The sequence below is a fragment of the Apium graveolens genome, chromosome 6 (assembly GCF_009905375.1).
Source record: "Apium graveolens cultivar Ventura chromosome 6, ASM990537v1, whole genome shotgun sequence".
Taxonomy (NCBI): Eukaryota; Viridiplantae; Streptophyta; class Magnoliopsida; order Apiales; family Apiaceae; genus Apium; species Apium graveolens.
In genome coordinates, this window is record NC_133652.1 from 80,435,680 (window position 1) to 80,456,478 (window position 20,799).

The 20,799-nt window shown below is 37.0% G+C and overlaps 1 protein-coding gene and 1 non-coding gene across 2 annotated transcripts in view; one reads left to right on the forward strand and one right to left on the reverse strand.

Annotated features, from left to right (window-relative positions):
• The first annotated feature begins 385 nt into the window (after positions 1 to 385).
• LOC141669908 (small nucleolar RNA R71) lies at positions 386 to 492 on the forward strand. The gene has a single exon (XR_012554155.1). It is a non-coding gene; the product is annotated as a small nucleolar RNA R71 (small nucleolar RNA).
• Positions 493 to 4,313: 3,821 nt separating this feature from the next.
• Positions 4,314 to 20,799, reverse strand: part of LOC141665262 (uncharacterized) — a 43,880-nt gene continuing 27,394 nt past the window's right edge. Inside the window, exons 3-4 of the mRNA XM_074471243.1 lie at positions 5,365 to 5,627; positions 4,314 to 4,752 (exon numbers count right to left, since the gene is read on the reverse strand). Of these exons, the coding sequence (XP_074327344.1) occupies positions 4,314 to 4,752; positions 5,365 to 5,627 (702 nt within the window). The remainder of the gene's footprint in view (positions 4,753 to 5,364; positions 5,628 to 20,799) is intronic.

Sequence of the window (20,799 nt, forward strand, 5' to 3'; positions counted from 1 at the left end):
CTGTGATCTCTGAAAGTTGCTCACAAACTGAGCTGATTCACTAGATATATCGCATTGCTCCGTCGCATGCGAACCTGCACATAGCTCAAAAATACTGGTTATCTGATTAACACCATAGTTAGCCAGAGAATCGATCTTTATAGACAACTCCTTTAGTTGAGCAGTAATAGCCGTAGTTGTATCCACTTGAAGAACTCCTGCTACCTTGCCCTATGGCAATCTTTGTGTTGGATACTGATATTCATTAGCAGCCATCAGTTCAATTAGATCATAAGCTTCCTCATAGCTCTTTGCCCATAATGCTCCACCTGATGCTGCATCAAGCATAGGTCTGGATTGTGCTCCCAAACCATTATAAAAATAATTGATGATCATCCAATCAGGCATTCCATGATGAGGACACTTCCTAAGCATTTCCTTGTAGCGCTCCCAAGCTTCACACAAAGATTCTCCCGTTTGTTGCATAAATTGAGTAAGAGAATTCCTGATTGCATCTGTCTTTGCCATAGGGAAGAATTTTGTGAGAAACTTTTGATTAAGATCTTCCCAAGTAGTAATCGAACCAGCTGGTAGAGAGTGTAACCAGCTCTTAGCTTTCTCCCTCAAAGAGAATGGGAATAGTCTCAGCTTCACAGCATCTTCAGAAATACCGTTGAACTTAAAGGTGTCACAGATCTCAATAAAATCCCTAATGTGCATATTGGGATCTTCAGTTGGAGAACCCCCAAACTGGATTGAATTCTGCACCTATTGAATTATGCCAGGCTTGATCTCAAAGGTATTAGTTGTGATAGCTGGCCTGACAATGCTAGATTGAATGTCATTGATCTTGGGTTGAGAGAATTCCATCAAGGCTTTTGTTCGTGCTGCTGGATCACCCATTATTATGAGTACCTGAAACACAACAAGTAATCATGAAAGTAAAAGAGTCCGAGTCAGTGAATTTTAACGACCACTGATGACAAGCACATAAACTAAAAATTAACACCGAGTCCCCGGCAGCGGCGCCAAAAACTTGTTAGGGAGAAAAGATGCGTTAAAATTCATGCAAGTATATGTGTTCGCAAGTAGTATAAGATATAAATCAGATTCGTTCCCACAGAGACTAGTTTAGTTTAGTTCGCAAGTAGTATAAGAGATAAAAGTTGAATAGACACCAATTATGCTTAGTTCTTATATGTTTATAAGAATTGAAAATATAACGGTTTAATGCACAAGTTATCTATCGTGATTATATAGGGCAAGTACGATGGTTAAAATTACCTACAAATCATGCATAACAAATACATAAACCTATGCTAGCATGGCAAGTTCTAAACCTCTATATTCATTGTCGCTTCAATAGAGATTAACACGCTATCTTATATGTTAGCTACGCACATAAGATGAATAATCACAACCAACACTATGTTATCATAAAATCACCACACACTAAGGTATCGAAATAAATTAACTAAAGAAATCCATAATTAAATCCGTTAGAACCCCACGATAACGATTAGTTCATAATCGAACTCATCTTCACCATGGGTTCCAATGAAAGCATGAGAATAAACAATATAAGAGTGTTAGGGTTTAAAGACAAATCGAAAACAAGCATCCAAGTATCAACTATATTGAAGAAAATAAGAGTCTTTTTCTCTGTAGCCTTCTCGTGCTCTCTAGGTCTTCTTATTGCTCTCCCAGGCCTCCTTGTTGTTAAAAACGTCTTTTTATGGGTATATATAGGCTCCAGGATGACCAGGACTCTCAAAATCTTCAATTTCGACTAAAATCAGGATTCTCGGGCAGAAATCGGGCGCGGTCGCGCGGCCTTCGGGCGCGGCCTTCGGGCGCGGCCGCGCTGACATTCTGGAATTTTTCTGATAAATCTTGTTTTGGCCATATCTTGAGTTCTGCTCGTCAGTATTAGGCGATTCAACTGCCCACGTGAAGCTAACGAGATTCTCTACAACTTTAGAATAGCCTAGGCTTCCAATTTTGATCTTTTTTTAGGATAATTCTTTGAAAAGCTTTTTTCTTCCTTTAACTGATGCCTGAAATGCAATAACACAAAAACACATAAAAAATACCAACAACTTGAGTCCAAAACACCAGCTTGAGCCTGTAATGAAGCATTCCAAGTAGATATAAAATCCAATTATCAATTTAACCGAGCAACAGGGCGCGTCCAAGAAGCTTCGAGCGGAGGGCGCGCCGTCCTACTCTTCTTCCACACTTAACACGCTTGGTCCTGTAGGATCCCTTTATGTGTCTGATAAAGAGGTTGGGAAGTGGCAGGAAATGAGCCTGGAAGAATCAATCAGAACTTCAGTCAAAGCCTCCTGCCAGCTCGTGGTCCACTCTGCTCAAGCTGTGGACATATTTTTAGAGGAGAGGGCGAGCCTGGAGAGGCTCTAAGAAGATAATAACATTCTCCATAATACTCTTAAGAACAAAGATTTCATTCACTCCAAGGACATCAAGGCCAAGGACTCTGAGATTTCCTTTCTCAAAACTGAAGTTGCAAACTTGACTTCTCAGCTTGACATAGCCAACCAGAAAGCTGAATTTCTCCGTACAGAGTTGGCTGAGGCAAAAGCGAGGGTGGAGTACCTTGAAGATCAGGAGAAGAATGGTTGGATGGAGGAGAGGAGAATGATAACAGATGATGCCTTTGCCAATGGTTTCCACTTCTACAGGATTGGGTTTGTAGCGAATGATCTTGAGTATATCTTCGAGAAATTTGGTGAAGAAATTGTTGCTGAAATGGCAGAGTTTAAGAGGGAGTTTTCCAAAGAGATTCGAGAGAAGAGGGTTGAGCTTAGCCTAGATGAGGAAGAAGGCGCACCCATTGATGAATACACCAAGGACGCGCCTGAGGTTGATCCCTCAGTTCCTCTCCAATCGATTCCTCCAACTGGTGACTCTCAGGGTGCGCCCTGATTTATTGCTATGTTTAAATTTCATTTGAAGTGAATCCTTTAATACTTGAGGAGTCAGCCCTCTTTTGATGATGTGGAAAGTTGTAAGACTAAATACTTTGCTACTTCTCATTTTGCATTATGATAATTAACTGGGCTTTACTCCTTTTTATTATATTTTTTTTTACAGTTATGCCCTTTAATAAGTATATAGGGGCAAAAACTTATGTTTGCAAGCAAAAAATTCTAAGTACCATATGTAGGGGGCACCTTCGTGGTTAAGGCGCGCCTTATAGCTTTATAGTTTATAGAACTCCTCTCCGTAAGGCATGTGCCATCATAAATAACAAATATTGGGTTTATAAGTAATCTTTGTGATGGAAATTTTCCAAGATAAATATGTCAAGGCGCATCTACCGTTAGGGCGCGCCTTATAATGCTTTATTGTGACAATCTCATGCTTTTTCATTTTTGTTCTGACAAGATTTTCTAAGTATAGAATCTTGAGGTGCTTCCTACTATAAAAGCGCGTCTTGATATCTTGACCATAGGTTAACTTAGAACATAATATTTTTTCAAAGTCAATTTAGAAAGGTAAGCCTCCTTATTTTCCCAAATCACATTGATGTCACTATTCTGTTTTATCTTATAGTTCTAACTCTGGATTTTGGTCAGAATGTTAGATCATGGTGCATTTTCTTTTAGGGCGCGCCTCCAACCCCAGTAGATATTTAATTTAAGATTCTTTCCAACCTCTAATATAGAGGGGCGTCCCTTAGTATATATATATGGAATTCAACTGTTATAAATGAAATATCACATCATAGATATCTTTTTCTTGTGTAGTATAAATAACTTTTTCCAAATTATCTTCGTTACGGTTCTTCCATATCAGGGCGCGCCCTATCTTTTTAAGAGCATAAATACCCAACAATTAAAAAATTGAAGCAACTATTCTCTTTTATTGATAATACGCTCTAGTGTGAAAATTACACCAGTCCCATGGCTACTATGCTCTATGGGGAAATTATTTGAAATTTTATCATTCAACTAGTTCTAAGGTTCATAGTCATATATACTACCTCTTAGGCTGGGAGGTTTTTATTTTCTACTAGTCTATTACATAAAAATCAATTATAGAAATGAGGGGACCAAGGTTGCACCCTACTGATAATAGTTTCGCAAGTGCTCTGCATTCCATACTCGAGGGATGAGTTTTTCATCTAAGACTTCCAAGCGATAAGTTCCCCTCCAAAGTATAGATTTGACCCTGTATGATCCTGCCCAATTGGCTCCAAGCACCCCGTGCTAAGTTATCTTAATATTTGGCATGACTTTTCGCAACATAAGATCTCCTACCTTATGGGGCACAGACTTCACTTTTTTATTGAAATACCTTGCAATTCTCTGCTAATATGCAACAAGTTTCAACTGAGAATTCATTTTAGCTTCATCCAGCAAATCCAAGTGGAGCCTTTGATTAACCTCTGCATCTTCCTCGATGAACAAATCCCTTCGCAATAATCCAGCTCCCTCTTCCATAGGAATCATAGCTTCATATCCAAAGATTAACATAAAAGGGGACTCGCCCGTAGTCGACCTCGGAGATGTGTTATACGACCAAAGAACCATTGGCATTTGCTCCGGCCAACCTCCCTTCTTTTCTTCTAGCTTGGCCTTCAGAGTATGTTTAATGATCTTCTTGATGGCCTCCGTCTGGCCATTACTTAAAGGGTGATAGACTGCGGCGAAATCCTTCTTGATGTTCAAGTATTCACAAAGCTTTCTCAATTTTTTACTGTCAAACTGCTTTCCATTGTCAGATATGAGCTTGTATGGAATACCAAATCTGCAAACTATAAAATTGAAGATGAAATCTTTGATTTTCTTAGTTGTGATTGTGGCCAATGGCATAGCTTATGTCGACTTCATAAAGTAATCAATAGCTACGACGACATATTTCACACCCCCCATTGGCCTTGGGGAGTACTCCAATAAGGTCAATCCTCCACATAGAAAATGCTAGGGACTTGAAAATGAAGTTATGGACGTTGCTGGGGCGTTTGAATAGTTAGCAAATCGTTGGCAACGATCACATGCCCTGAAAAATTTGAAGGCATCTTCTTTTATGGTTGGCTAATAATATCCTTGTCTAAGTACTTTCAATGCCAACGATCCACCCCCCGAGTGATTGCCATAAATTCCTTCGTGTACTTCTATAAGAATATAATTTTCTTCCTCCGGATCTACACATCATAACAGCGGTTGATTAAACCCTCTCTTATATAGCACCCCATTATACTCAACGTATTTCGCAGCCTGATAACGAAGGCATCGAGCCTGTAGCTTGTCCTCCGGCAAAGTTTCTGCCTGGATATAGTTATAAATAGGTGTCATCCAAGTATCCGGCGAGAGCTCTTCCATCTGAAGCACACTTATTTCTGGGATACTAGGAATTTACTGAATTCCTAAGGGAATTTGTCCTAGCGACACGATGTCCATCTGTGAGCCCATTTTTGCCAAGGCATCTGCATTGCCATTTTCTTCTCTCAGCATGGCTTCCAGCTTGGCGCTTCCAAACCTTCGAAGCAAGCGTTGCACACATCTCATATACAATTCAGTTTGAGGGCCTCGGGCCTGGAATTCTCCATTAACCTGATTTACTACCAACTCTGAGTCACTTCGAGCTATCAAATTCACAACTCCCACTTCCAAAGCTATCTTCTAGCCATTTTTTAATGCTTCATACTCAACATCATTGTTTGTGACATAAAACTTGAAGTGAATGGCACTCATTAGACGATGTCCCTCTGGGGTAATCAAAATAATCTCGGCTCATGCTCCGTTATTATTCGCAGCCTCATCGACATGCAAAACCCACCAAGTGTAACACCCCCAGATCCGGGGTCGGGGATCCGGGTCGTCACGGTCTTTCTTTCCACAATATCACTTAACTTAATTAATGATAATTAACCTCATGCTGTGACCCCACACTAACACACACCACAACACGTTATAGTCTCAGAGATGAAATTGAAATAAGTACAAGTCCTTGAATCCATAATTTAAAAGTTATTACAACCCAAAATGATTACTTGATAATTTTACAGTTAATTGCCATTATCTGCCACAAGTTATAATTATACATAATTGATTCCCAAAATTAGAATACCTGATCTACAAATATATCTACCTCTGTAGCTATAGCAGCTACGATATCAACGGGAAGACGCGGGACGCTTCCCACGCGCTTGCGCTGGGTCTGCTTGAGTATGTCCATCTTTCCTAACTGTTGTTGTGTGATGAAGAAATGAATCAAGAGTGAGCATTACAGCTCGCAAGATAATATATAGTGTAAACAATAATGCAAGTATCTAACTGGATAACTTACTAGAATTCTTTTATCAAGTGTAAGGTAATTACATACTGGATATAAGCTTAAAGGAAGATGAAGTTACCAATTACTTCACTATACTTATACCATTTTTGAAAACTACTTGAACTACCACTGTTCAAAGTATAATAAGTTTTCGAAAGTTCATCCCATAGATGAGACCACAAGTTAAGACTTGAATAGATTCAATCTTTGAAATATTATTGAATGAAATGAAGTTACGAGATACTTTATTTAGTCCCGATATATATATCCACATATATATGTCTTATACATTTCCTGAAAACCTCTGTCATGTAAAGTATGAACAGAGTTTGTAATATCCAATGCATTTTGGAAAGAAAAGAATTTTGGCATAAACCCGATATCTTGCTGATCAGGCAAAGATACCAATAAGTAACCTTTTCTACTAGTAGATGGATGAATCCCCCACTGGTCATCACCCTCGCCTCATTAGGACCTTGTGCTGGACCACCACCCGGCCTCTTACGCATTGATGGGCTGCCACCCAGCCACTTACACTTTGATAGACCGTATCCCGGCCTGTCGCTTATGCCGACTCAATTAGATGGACTTACTTCCCGAACGTTGGGTAATTAATCAATTCATTTACCAAAACAGCAACCTTGTTGCGAATATAAAATACACCACGGAGCCGAATCCCTCGGGTTTTGAGCGAGTATTTAAATCCCCTTTGAAAGGAGGATCTTAAATATAAAATGAGTTTTGGGATCCGCCCTAACTTTTAAAATCATTTTGAAGACTCGAAAACATTTTTAAGAATGTTTGGAGTAATGCTGATTTAATAAAATAAATCAGTCCCAATATATTAGAAAATATCTGAATATTATTATTTAAATATATTCCCATAAAGAATAATCTTTATAAAAATAATTGAAGTAGAAGTTTTAAAACTCATACTTGAAATGAATATTAAATAACCAAAGATATACTTATACGAAAGTACGATCTTTATTTGAATAATCGAAAATAAGTTTGATTATCGAAACATTATTCTTTAATAAAATAAAGAATATTATTTAGTAAATAAGCGGAGTCATAAGTCCTCGAATGAATATTCAAAATAATATTCCTTAAATAAAATAAACCAAGTCATAAGTCCTCGAATGAATATTCAAAGTAATATTCATTAATAAAAATAAAGTTATCGAATAAACCTTATTCGATTAAAAGTTTTGAAAACTATATATATATATATATAATAAATATATATAATATACTCGGGAACATCGACTCCCGGTTTTAGAAAATGTTCACCTTTGTGTCCCCTATACTAAGGGTATACTCAACTACTTATATTACTTTAGCATATGTATTATGCAATTATGCAATTATAAGCATTGGAATCAACAGATAGATATCAAGATTACGAAACAGACATGCATATAAACCATATCAGCATGCTCCAATATATCGCAAGATTTGCTAATTAACCATCATGCATCTATCACAAGATAATGCATATACATGTATACATCACAACAACAGTATAACGGGTAGAAAACTTGCCTGAGCGACTGGAGGTGATAAAAGGCTTGGGATGAGTCTGGTAACCTATAAATAACATATAAGTTGGAATTAAACCAAAGTCGCTTATGAATCTATACTTTAACCAATTACACCCTAACGTTCGCTTTTGCGCTTAACGATTCACTTAAGTCGCTCTAGTACCCTTGGCTCCACCATTTTTAATAAATTAACCATTAAGAGTTTTAAGGCGATTCTTTTGCGAGTACCCTACCAACTGTCTAACCCACTTTACATAATTATTTCATAATCCAATTAGTCATTTAAGGGCCTTAACCAAGGTTTCAAAGTAAGGCGAGGGGTAATGGTTCGGTCGCAAAACGCCGTTACTTAAAACGGTCGTTTCTCCTAAACCGTACATCGGATTCAAGCGAACCACATATCAAAACGAAGCTCTTAACATGAAATATCTAATAATGGAAATGGTAAAAACCTAACAGTGAGTTCACGGGTCCTGATGTTAAGAACAAAAACAGTCTAAAGTAAATCAGGCATTACGACGACTATGTTTACGCGATTACCAAATTTTATACTACTCCAAATCAATCCTCAATCAATCCACAATCATTACTACAACCAAAATCCATCCATACACTACTAGAACAGCCCTAACATCTCAAGATTTCCAATTTATACTACTTCTCAATCATGAACTAAGAGCTTACTTAAGTTCATTAACTACTAATCAAGATTTACAATTCCAAAAACATCACAAAACCAACCAATCTCTAAATACACAATAATCATGCCTCTAATGAACTATACTACTCATAACAAGCTCTTAAAATTCAATAATTATGCTAGGTTAAGAGATTATACCTTCCTTGTGAGTAGGAGTAACTAATGAGCTTGAAACAACCTTGGAAAATCCTTACTAAAGCTTTATCTAAACAAAAACACAAGATCAAAATTTCAAGTTCTTGAAAACACTATTCACTCTCTTATTCCATGAATTATAGGAAGAGATTGTGAAGGAATTTTAAGCTTAGACTTATAGGATATCTTTATCTATATACAAGGAACCTTAAATAATTACCTCACTAATTAACAAGGCTTGGAACTTGCATTTGAGTTTTTCTTTCTTTGAAAAGGAGACGAAGCCGAGAGCTTCTTCTTGAATAATGAAAGTCAATTTTGTGTTTTGTGTTATGAATTGTTTTGCTTGGTTGTTTTTCTTTGGTTTTGATTAATTAACCTTTTAACCATGGTAAATTTTGTGTGGTTTATAATCAACCAACACTTCCTTCCCTTTTTGGTCATGCTTATGTCATCTTCCTATATCATCTTCCCACACTTGTCCTCTTCTTGTTGGTGTGATGACATCATTATCACTAACCTATTTGATTAGCTCCTAATTACTTGGCTAATGACCGCTGATCTGTTATACGGTTCGCTTAACTTTCGTTCTCGTTTATCGTTTGAGGGATCATACCCGGGATCTTATTACTTGGGTTCCCCTAAACCTTTCTCAATATTTTATATTCCTTTTATGATCCTCTCTTATAATCCTTGAATTAAAATCCTTTTAATCATGTTACCTTATACTCAATTCTTTCGGTATCTGGTGGATTTTCGGGAAAAAATCAAAGTGTTCGAATTTGGATTCTGACGATCTTTACATACACTTATATACCATATAGAGTACTAATAAGATCTCAGAATAACAATAAAAGAACCTCTACAAAGTGTGTCATGAAAAGTTTTCTTATTCAGCATGATCAGTAAAATCACTATTCATAAGGGTTACAAAAAGTCCAAAATTTTTGGGGTTATTACAGTCTCCCCTCCTAAAAAGGATTCCGTCCCGGAATTAGATAGAAAAGAATAGGGATACTCTCTTAGCATTGCACTTTCTAACTATCCAGTAAATTTTCCCACATTGTGGTTCTATCATCAAACTCTGACTAGTTTGATAACCCTTCTCCTAAGCACTTGTTCCTTTTCAATCTATAACCTTTCCCGGCTGCTCCATATAGGTTACATATGGTTACATGTCTATGCGCTTATATGCCCCTATTTGTCTGGCATCCGGATTACAGTTCCTTAACATCGATACGGGGAACACGTTATGAACTTGCTACAGGTTCGGGGGTGGGGCTAGCTCATATGCTAACTTCCCAATACGTCTTAATATCTCCAAGGGTCCAACAATTCGTGGGCTTAGCTTTCCTTTCTTTCTGAACCTCATCCATCCTTTCCAAGGGATACCTTTAATATTACTAGGTCCCCTATTTTATACTCTTTGTCCTTTTGAGTCAAATTAGCATACCTCTTTTATCCATCCTAGGGTTGCTGCCATCCGTCTTCTGATTAGATCCACTATGTCTTTGGTCCATTGGACCACTTCGGGTCCGAGCATCTTGTGCTCTATAACTTCATCCTAACATAAGGGAGATCGACATTGTCTTCCCTCAAGGATTTCATAAGGTGATATCTCGATAATGACATATGATCTATTGTCGTAAGAAAACTCAATCCGTGCTAATTGACCATTCTAAATTCTTTCAAGTCTATTGCACAGACCCTCATCATAGCTTCTAGTACTATAGGTTTTGCTTCTCAATACTCCATCTTTTCTTGTTCGTAGTCATTACTATCTTCTGTACATAATACTACACTGGTATTCTATAACCTTTTAATAACCACGTCAACCTTAGTATCACGAACGTGTTAGATTCGGAATACCACCGCACTGATACTACTCTTTTCTAGCTGCTTCTATCTTTGAAAGCTTGATCCATCGTATAGAAGTAAAAGAATTTATTGAGAGATCACCATAATCATGAACACTTGTTATATCGCACAGTTAGTACAGAAGGTGGCCACCCTTTAGTAATTGACAAGCAATTAAACAACATGTGGTATCCTACTAGGCTTCTATCACACAGATAGATAGTCATTCGGCAATACCTCCCCTTTTGGAAGGGTTTTTCTTCTCAGCTTATACAAAATGAAAAGGAGAGAAAAAACGAATTAAAGAGAATTGTATATGAAAAAAAAATACTGCCACAAATATCTGGCTTAGAATCTACCTCTGAACTATAGAGGTTTGTCATAGGAGAACAAAACATATGTGTGTATATATCAACATCAAGTATTAATAACATCGCAATTCACGTGCTTAAATATTTTTGCTATTCCGTCCATCATTGTAACACCCCCAAATCCGGGGTCGGGGATCCGGGTTGTCACGAGTTCCATTTCCCTTAATAACACCCAATCTTAATAATTAATTGACTACTCTGTACTGTGACCCCGTAATAAACACACACACCACACGTTATAGTCTCAGAGATGAACATCCAAAAATAATCACAATTCATTTTATTCCACAATTATCTGCCAATACACCTTAAAAGGTTTTCTGAATAAAATTTACATTTTCTTTGCCATTATTACAATTCATAAATATACATAAATCTGGTACATCAAAAGTTGAAGCCTAGCCTATTGGTAGTTCCTACCTCAGCTACAGCGACATCAATGCCCATAGGAAGCTGCAAAATGTTTCCTATCCGCTCGCGGATTGGGAGCTTGGTCCTGTTCATCTTGTCTATCTGATGTTGTGTGATGGAAGAAGAAAGCAAGGGTGAGCAACAAGCCCACCAAAATAATATGTGTATAATGATTAACAATATATGAGCCTTCTCATAGTACTCATGAAAGTCTTGGTCAAAAGAAATGAACCAAGTTTGATATTTTAATGCGATGAAGTCGCAAAATATTTAGTATATATACATATATACTTTTCAAAATATTAGAAGTCCTCTTCCATGCATAATATACACAAAGTCCCAGTGTATAACTGTATAAAAAAATATCGTTGCAAGGTTATCTCATATATCTAACCTTCTCTCAACGTTTTTCTGAAAATCTTTGTCATTCATAAGACAATTATTAATTAGATATAAGTTTAAAAGATGAAGTTACAAGATACCCCAATATACTTATATCTTTCCCAAATACTACTTGAACTACCACCGTTCAAGTTATAATCAGTTTCAAAAGTTCATCACATAGATGAGACTACAAGACAAGATTTGAATAGATTCAATCTTTGAATATCATTATAAATAATGAAGTTACGAGATACTTCATTAAGTCCCGACATATATATACACCTATATATATATACATTTCCTGAAAACCTCTGTCATGTAAAGTATGAACAGAATTGCAATATCCAATAAATTTGGAAAGGAAAGAATTTTGGCATAAACCTGATATCTTGCAGATCAGGCAAAGATACCAATAAGTAACCTTTTCTACTAGTAGATGGACGAATTCCCCACTGGTCATCACCCTGGTCGCAATAGGACCTTATGCTGGACTGCCACTCAGCCACTTATGCATTTGATGGACTCCCACTGAGCCACTTACACTATCATGGACGCCCACTGAGCCTATGTTGCTTATGCCGACTCAATAGATGGACTTACTTCCTGAACGTTGGGTAAGTAATCAATTCATTTACCAAAACTGCAACCTCGTTGCGAATATAAAATACACCACAGAGCCGGATCCCTCAGGTTTTGAGCGAGTATTTAAATCCCCTTTAAAAGGAAGATCTTAAATATAAAAATGAGTATTGGGATACGCTCTAACTATTAAAGATCATTTTGAAGACTCGAAAACACTTTAAAGAGTGTTTGGAGTAAAGCTGATTTAATGAAGTAAATCAGTCCCAATATATTTAGAAAATATCTGAATATTATTATTTAAATAATATTACCATAAAGAATAATCTTTATACAAATAATTGAAGTAGAAGTTGGAAAACTTATACTCGAATGAATAGCAAATAATCAAAGATATACTTATACGAAAGTAATATCTTTATTTGAATAATAAAAAATAAGTTTGATTATCGACACCTTATTCTTTAATACAATAAAGAATATTATTAAGTAATAAGCGGACTCATAATACCTCGAATGAATACTATAAATAATATTCATAAAATAAAGGAGTCATACATCCTCAAATGAATATCCAAGTAATATTCAATAATAATATAAACTGAGTCATAAGCCCTCGAATGAATATTCAAATAATATTCAAATAATAAAATGAACTGAGTCATAAGCCCTCGAATGAATACTCGAATTAATATTCAATTAAGTAAAATAAAGGTATCGAATAAACCTTATTCGATCAATAGTTTTAAAAACTATAACCATATATATATATAAATATATGTATATATATATATAATATACTCGGGAACATCGACTCCCGGTTTAGAAATATGTTCACCTTTTATCCCCTATACTAAGGGTATACGCAACTACTTGCTTATTTCTAGCATAGGTATTATGCAACTACAAGCATTAAAATCAACAGATAGATAACCAGATTATGAAACAGACATGCATATATACCATATCAGCATGCTCCAATATATCGCAAAATTTGCTAATAACAATCATGCACTATCACAAGATAATGCATATACACATATACATCACCACAATAGTATAACGGGTAGAAAACTTGCCTGAGCGACTGGGGGTTACGAATGGCTCGGGACGAGTCTGGTAACCTATAAACAACAAGTAAGTTGGAATTAAACCAAAGTCACTTGTAAATCTATACTCTAACCAACTCAGACTCTAACGCTCGTTTTGCGCTTACTGATTCTCTTAAGTCACTCGAGTACCCTCGGCTCCACCATTTTTAATAAATTAACCATTACGAGTTTTAAAGCGATTCCTTCGCGAGTGTCTTACCAACTGCCTAACACTCTTACCATAATTATTTCATACATTAATTAACCCTTTTTGGTCTTTAACCTATGTTTCAAAGTAAGGCGAGGGGAAATGTTTCGTTCGCGAAACGCCGTTACTTGAAACGGTCGTTTCTCCTAAACCGTGCATCGGAATCGAACGAACTACATATCAAAACGAAGCTCGTAACACGAGCAATCTAGACATGGCAATGGTCATAATCTAGCAGGGGGTTCTCGGGTCCTAATGTTATGCACAAAAACAGTCTAAAGAATACCGGACGTTACGACGGCTATGTTTACGTGATTTCCCAAATTTAAACCATTCAAAACCAACCACAATTCAACCCCAAATCAATCATACAACCAACATCCCTCCAAACCACATCATAACAGCCCCAACAAATCCACATTAACCATTTATACTTATTCCCCACATGAACTAAAAGCTTTACTTAGGTTCTTTAACTAATTATCAAGATTTACAACTCCAACAATACCACAAAACCAACTAATCTCTACAACTCAACCAAACTTCAAACAATCAAGCATCATGCTTCACATATACTATATCAATCATATTCAATCCTAATTACTCAAAACTAAAGCTAGGGTTTGTAGTTTATACCTTCCTTGGAGAGTGGAGAATCAAGAGAATGGCTTGGAATCACCCTTAAAGTCCTTATCCAAGCTTAATCTAAACAAAACTTCAAGAACACAAATTTTAGTTCTTGAAAAACACTATTCACCATCTTCTTTCATGATTTATAGAAAAAGATTGGCTTGGAATTAGAAGCTTAAACTTATAGGAAGTATGTAACTATCCATGGGGAAGCTTAGATAATTACCTTGCTAAATAGTAAGTGGTGGAGCTTGGATCTTCATTTTTTAAGAAAGAAGCCGAGAGCATGAAGAAGAAAGAGAGATTTTTGTGTTTTGCTTTGTTTTGCTTTTGGTTGGTTGATTTGGTTTTGTTTTTGTTTTAGTTAATTACCTAATTAACCTTGGACTTTGTGTGGTTCTCATTCAACCACACCTCCTTCCTTCCCATGTCATGCTTGTGTCATCCTCATGATGTCATCCTCCCCTCCTTGTCCTCTTCTCATTGGTTGGGTGACATCATCCTCTCTAATCCCTTTGATTAACTTCCTAATTGTTTGCCTAATGACCGCTGATCTATTATACGGTTCGCTTAACTTTCATTTTCGTTTATCGTTTGAGGGATCATACCCGGGATCTTATTACTTAGGTTCCCTTAACCTTTCTCAATACATTATATTCCTTTTTATGATCCTCTATTATAATCCTTTAATTTAAATCCTTTTATCCTGTTACCTTATACTCAATTCTTTCCGTATCTATTGAATTTCCGGGAAAAATCAAAGTGTTCGGATTTGAATTCTGACGATCTTTATATACACTTATATCCCATATAAAGTACTAATAAAATCTCAGAATATCCATATCAGAACCCCTACATAGTGTGGCATGAAAAGTTTTCTCATTCAGCAAAAACACTATTCATAAGGGTTTCAAAATTTCCCAAAAATTGGGGTTATTACAGTCTTCCCTCCTTAAAAGGATTCCGTCCCGGAATCAGATAGAAAATGAATAGGGATACTTTCTTAGCATTACACTTTCTAATTCTCAAGTAAATTTTCCCACATTGTGGTTCTTCCATCAAACTCTGAATAGTTTGATAACCCTTCTCCTAAGCACTTGTTCCGTTTTCAATCTATAACCCTTCCTGGTTGCTCCATATAGGTTACGTCTGGTTGCATGTATATGCGCTCATATGCCCCTATTTATCTGGCATCCGAATTACACTTCCTTAACATTGATACGTGAAACACGTTATGACTTGCTACATGTTTTGGGGTAAGGCTAGCTCATATGCTAACTTCCCAATACTTCTTAATATATCCAAGGGTCCGACAAATTGTGGACTTAACTTTCCTTTCTTTTCGAATCTCATCAATCCTTTCCAAGGGTTTCCGAGGGGATACCTTTAACAACACTAGGTCCCCTACTTCCTATTCTTTGTCCTTTCGTGTCAAATCAACATACTTTTTATGTCCATCTTGGGCTACTACCAGCCGTCCTCTGATTAGATCTATTATATCCTTGGTCCTTTGGACCACTACTGGTCTGAGCATCTCGCGCTTTACAACTTCATCCTAACATAAGGGAGATCGACATTATCTTCCCTCAAGGATCTCATAAGGCGACATCTCGATAATGACATATGATCTATTGTCGTAAGAAACTCAATCCGTGTTAAGTGATCATTCCAATTTCTTTCAAGTCTATTGCACAGACTCTCATTATAACTTTTAGCATTAGAGCTTTTGCTTCTCAATACCCATTCTTTTCTAGTTCGTAATCGCTACTACCTTTCGTTCCTAATATTATACTGGTTATACTTCTGCTCGTTAGCATTCTATAACCTTTTAATAACCACGTCAACCTTAGTATCACGAATGTGTTTCCATTCCGAATACTACCACAACTTTATTACTCCTTTTTCAGCTGTTTCTATTTCCCAAAGTTTGATCAATCATATAGAAGTAAAACAATTTATTGAGAGATCACTATGATCATGAACACTTGTTATATCGCATAGTTAGTACAGAAGGTGGCCAGCCTTTAGTACTTGACAAGCAATTAAACAATAGATGGTATCCTACTAGGCTTCTATCACACAGATAGATAGTCATTCGGCAATACCTCCCCTTCTGGAAGGGTTGTTCTTCTCAGCTTACATGAAATGAAAAGGAGAAAAAAGAACGAATTGAAGAGAATTGTATATACGTAAAAAAAAATTTATTGCCACAAAATATCTGGCTTGGAATCTACCTCTGAATTATAGAGGTTTGTCATAGGAGAACAAAATATATGTGTATATATATCAACATCAAGTATTATCGCATCGCATTTTGCATGCTTAAATATTTTTGCTATTCCGTCCATCATTCTATGGACCCATGCTCTTCCTCGAGCTTATACACAATCACCTTTGAAACTCCCTCGATATCGAAAATCGAATCTGGGATCTCATTCTAGACATCATCGTTACTTGAATTCTATGCTTGCACCGTAACCTTCCTCGTATAATAATACGACTCTCTATTGATAAGAAAGAATAAATATTCAATAGGTAGATACTCTACTTAATTAGTCTATCAATGATAACTTATACACTACCACGACCCGTTTAGTGGTACTCAATCTCAACATCCTTTCCAATACAACTCTCACGGTTGTAACCAGCTCATTACTCGCAGAATCATTGCTGCATTACTATGGTCCACTACTGACCTACTGTCGTCATTCACGTTCCATGAAATCTTAATATCTAACCATACGGAGTCCATACATGTCGTATCAAATCCTTCTAAGGAGGTAACATAATCACCATTTCTGATTCATGAAGAACACTCCTGATCCTGACATACATACATGACATGAAGCAGATAAAATTACAGAAGAGTTTCAATCAAAGCAACGATAACAGGTTAATACCATTCTAAATCATATGCCTTAAATAGAAGACTTAACTCCAAGGTTCGTCTAGTCCTTTTTGAAACATGGTCCTGGCTTATCTCAAGATAGTATCTTCTGATATAGATAGCCCGCTCATGGCGATTACACGAATTAAACCTTTACCAACTACTATTACGGTTGGGTATTGCACAGTCATCAGAAGGAATGTCAATCTTCCAAACCATAATACAACCTTTACGGCTTCAACCATCATCATTGTATTCCTTTGGCACAAGCGCCTATAATTAACCTCTTACCTTTAAAGTGTCGGCCACCTCTTTGGCCTTTCCTGATAGTAAAATTTCCTTACAGTCAATGTCATTTTAACCACCTTCAAATAAATTTTCTACCTCAATTCAATCACAGCTTATGTGAAGATGTTTTCCTTAAAATCTGATGAGTAAAAAAAAATCACCATTTTTTTCATAAGTTATTGCCTCAGTCTTTAGAGGTTAATCACTGTCACGACTGACTCTCAATTATACTTAGAACATCTTTTATCTTAAGTCCTAATTGCCCTGAACAACTTTGACCATTACTGGTTCGATCCATACTTTCTCGTGGTTTAACACGTGCCCACCTGGCATTATTATAATTACGCCATATTTCCTTTATCAAAATTTCTATTCTCAAGAACTTTGAATATTACCTTTCTCCTTGTAAAACCTTTAAGGTTATCCTTGAATCGTTCCTCCTGTATTCCCTGGATACAGGGCATATCAAAATACCATTTACTAATACTAGAACCATTGTCTATATACTTCTGAAAATTTCTCCACTGATTCTTAAAGGTTGTTATTACCTTAATCCTTTCCAATTCATACTGTCAAGACTCATACTATCCTTATTAAGGGTGAAATGCCAACCTTTATGCATTCCCCTAGGATTCATTTTAAGTTACCGATGTTCTATCCTTAATTCCACCTTTAAAAAGGTACTTGCATCCTTCCATGGATAAATCAAGTCTTATATCCTTGATAGATTATCTTAATCAATCATTCCCACCTCGATAGTTTATGCCTAATTTTACAATAACATCTGTATTCCAAATGAGGTCAATCAATATGGCCTCCAAAAGATAACAACGGTTATCCGCTTGTCTTGCCTAATTTGATAACGATAACAAGGATGTTCTGGAAGATATTGGTCGTGTTCAACGTGAACCTCTTCTTAATAATTCCTTATTTACTTTTGTTGTTTACCTCAATAGTCACCTCAATGTTGGGATATCTTTCATACCTGGCGTCTCCCTTTCTGGGTATCAAGCCACCGGTCTTACACTTCACATTCTTGAAGGTCACTTCCTTCATCCAATTTTCCTAATTTCTTACTTCCTTGTCTCCTCAGTCTATCCGCGTCTCATTATTTATCCTTCGAACTATTTAAAGGTTTCCTCGAATCCTCCCAACTACAGGGGATAAAATATATGTATCTCTTACTCCTTCGATCATCAATTTTAACTCATGGTGAATCACCCTCATCCTGACGATTACATACTTTTCTATTTCTATTGCTACGAGTCTTGAGGGTTTCCTCATACCCAACTTCCTTATCATTCCTCAAACTCTATTGCCGTTATATTCCTTTCCACTTCAATTTCTTTTTATTTTCCTTTCTCTTATCATTATTTCATGAACCAACACAACATAAGCATTGATTTCAAACATCCCGTCATTCTGGATTCGTGTCCTCAGAACGAATCTTGACAACTTTTACAACTTAGATTCATAATTCATCATACTCTTCTGCCTTTGTTCTGGCTCTAAAGCTTTTACACTATTTCCATAACCTTGGGAATTACTTTCCCGAAAACAATTGACTGAACTATAATCAGTTTATTATAATCTCTGGCTCCATGCCTTTCTTGGTCTTTCACCAGTGGGTGGCCTCTCTCTTAGAAGGGTAAGTGACAAAAACAGTCTTTTGTGATTCGTCCATCATTTAGAATCTCAAATGATTCCTATATTTCCTTTAGCCAGGCTCTTGCCTCGACTAGGTCAACCTATTCCTTGGAACTCTGAGAGCTTAGAGACTTAAAGGTCCTGAAAGAATTTCTCACCGCATTGTTTCCTCAGGGTGGTGGTTGGGGATAATAGTCTAAGTCCTTTTTAGACAGGTCCATGAATTGCCGTATAGGAGTACCGTCTCGGGTCTCCTTTCCTTACTCGACTTTCTGTTTCCTTAGTATGAAATGTTTCAACCTTCTCCCATAATCGGGGTTATCTTATACATTAAAAACCTTGTTTTCCACTTCATTATGTTATGGGTTCCTTCTATCTTGATGGCGTCCTCCCTGACTATCACATTCAGGGTTTGCCCTAAATCTTATTCCTTGAACTATGACTTTCATCTAAGATCTCATCTTTAAGCTCTTAAACATTTGGAACCCAAATTCTATAGGAATACCTCATTATTCCCTTATCATCTCTCTCGGTATTAATCTCATATCTATTTGTTGGCTCTCTGCCTTCATTCATCACTTTTACTGGCACAATATGTTCTTTTCCAATAATTCGGGATGTATTGCAATCTCAAACAGCTTTTCGATACCGGCTCCGGTTACCTTCACTTCTATTTCCATTTTCTCAAAATCTCTTATAAACTCCCCAAAAGACATTATCATCTTGAGTCTCTCCTTTTTACTAAGGGTATCAGCCACAACATTGGCTTTCCCCCAAATGATAGGGAATCTCATAATCGTAATCCTTGATTAGCTCTAACCACCTTTTCTGGCGCATGTTGAGCTCTTTCTACGCGAAAATGCACTAGAGCACTTATGGCTTGTGTAAATCTCGCACTTCTCTCAATACAAGTAGTGCCTCCAATCTTTAGGGCAAAACTATTGCCACGAGCCTAAGCTCATGGATGGGGACATCGAATTTTATACTTCCTTAATTGTCTTGACGCGTACGCGATTACCTTGTTGTGCTGTATATGAAGCACCCTAATTCCTTATGCGAAGCGTCACTACATTTCACAAAATCTCATTTTCCATCTGGCAACGCCAACATAGGGAACGTCACCAACCTTTGCTTCGGTTCTTAAAAGTTGTTCTCGCATTTCTCTGTCCATTCGAACTTCTCAGTCTTACGAGTAAGCCGCGTTAAAGGGGCTACTATCTTTACAAACTTGAACGAACCTCCGGTAGTGACCGACCAATCCTACCTCTGGTAGTCGACCTAACCATGGTCATCAATTCCTCAGTGGTCCTTTATTCATTCTTGTCAGGATCCTTCACGGGATCCTCCTCATCAACAATCCCTTCTAGGACAACATCCTCAACCGCTACATCCTCAATATCAACATCATCCGGTCCTGCGTTAGGACACTCTATCGGATCCACAATCCCATCTCCAATTAGTAATAAAACATCATCGCGTTGATGTTCCTCAACCTCAGGGTTCGGAGTCCCGCTACGATATACGATAACGAACTACGCTTCTATCGCTACATTTATAAGGGTTCCCATAAGGGTTTTAACTGTCAGTACTACGTTAGGTAGTCCGACTATGAACTTGGCAAGAGTTCTTATTATCTTAGTGAACTTATTATCTTAACGTCACATCATCCCTGAGGTTTATAATGCTTAGCTCTGATACCACTTCTGTAACACCCCCAAATCCGGGGTCGGGGATCCGGGTTGTCACGAGTTCCATTTCCCTTGATAACACCCAATCTTAATAATT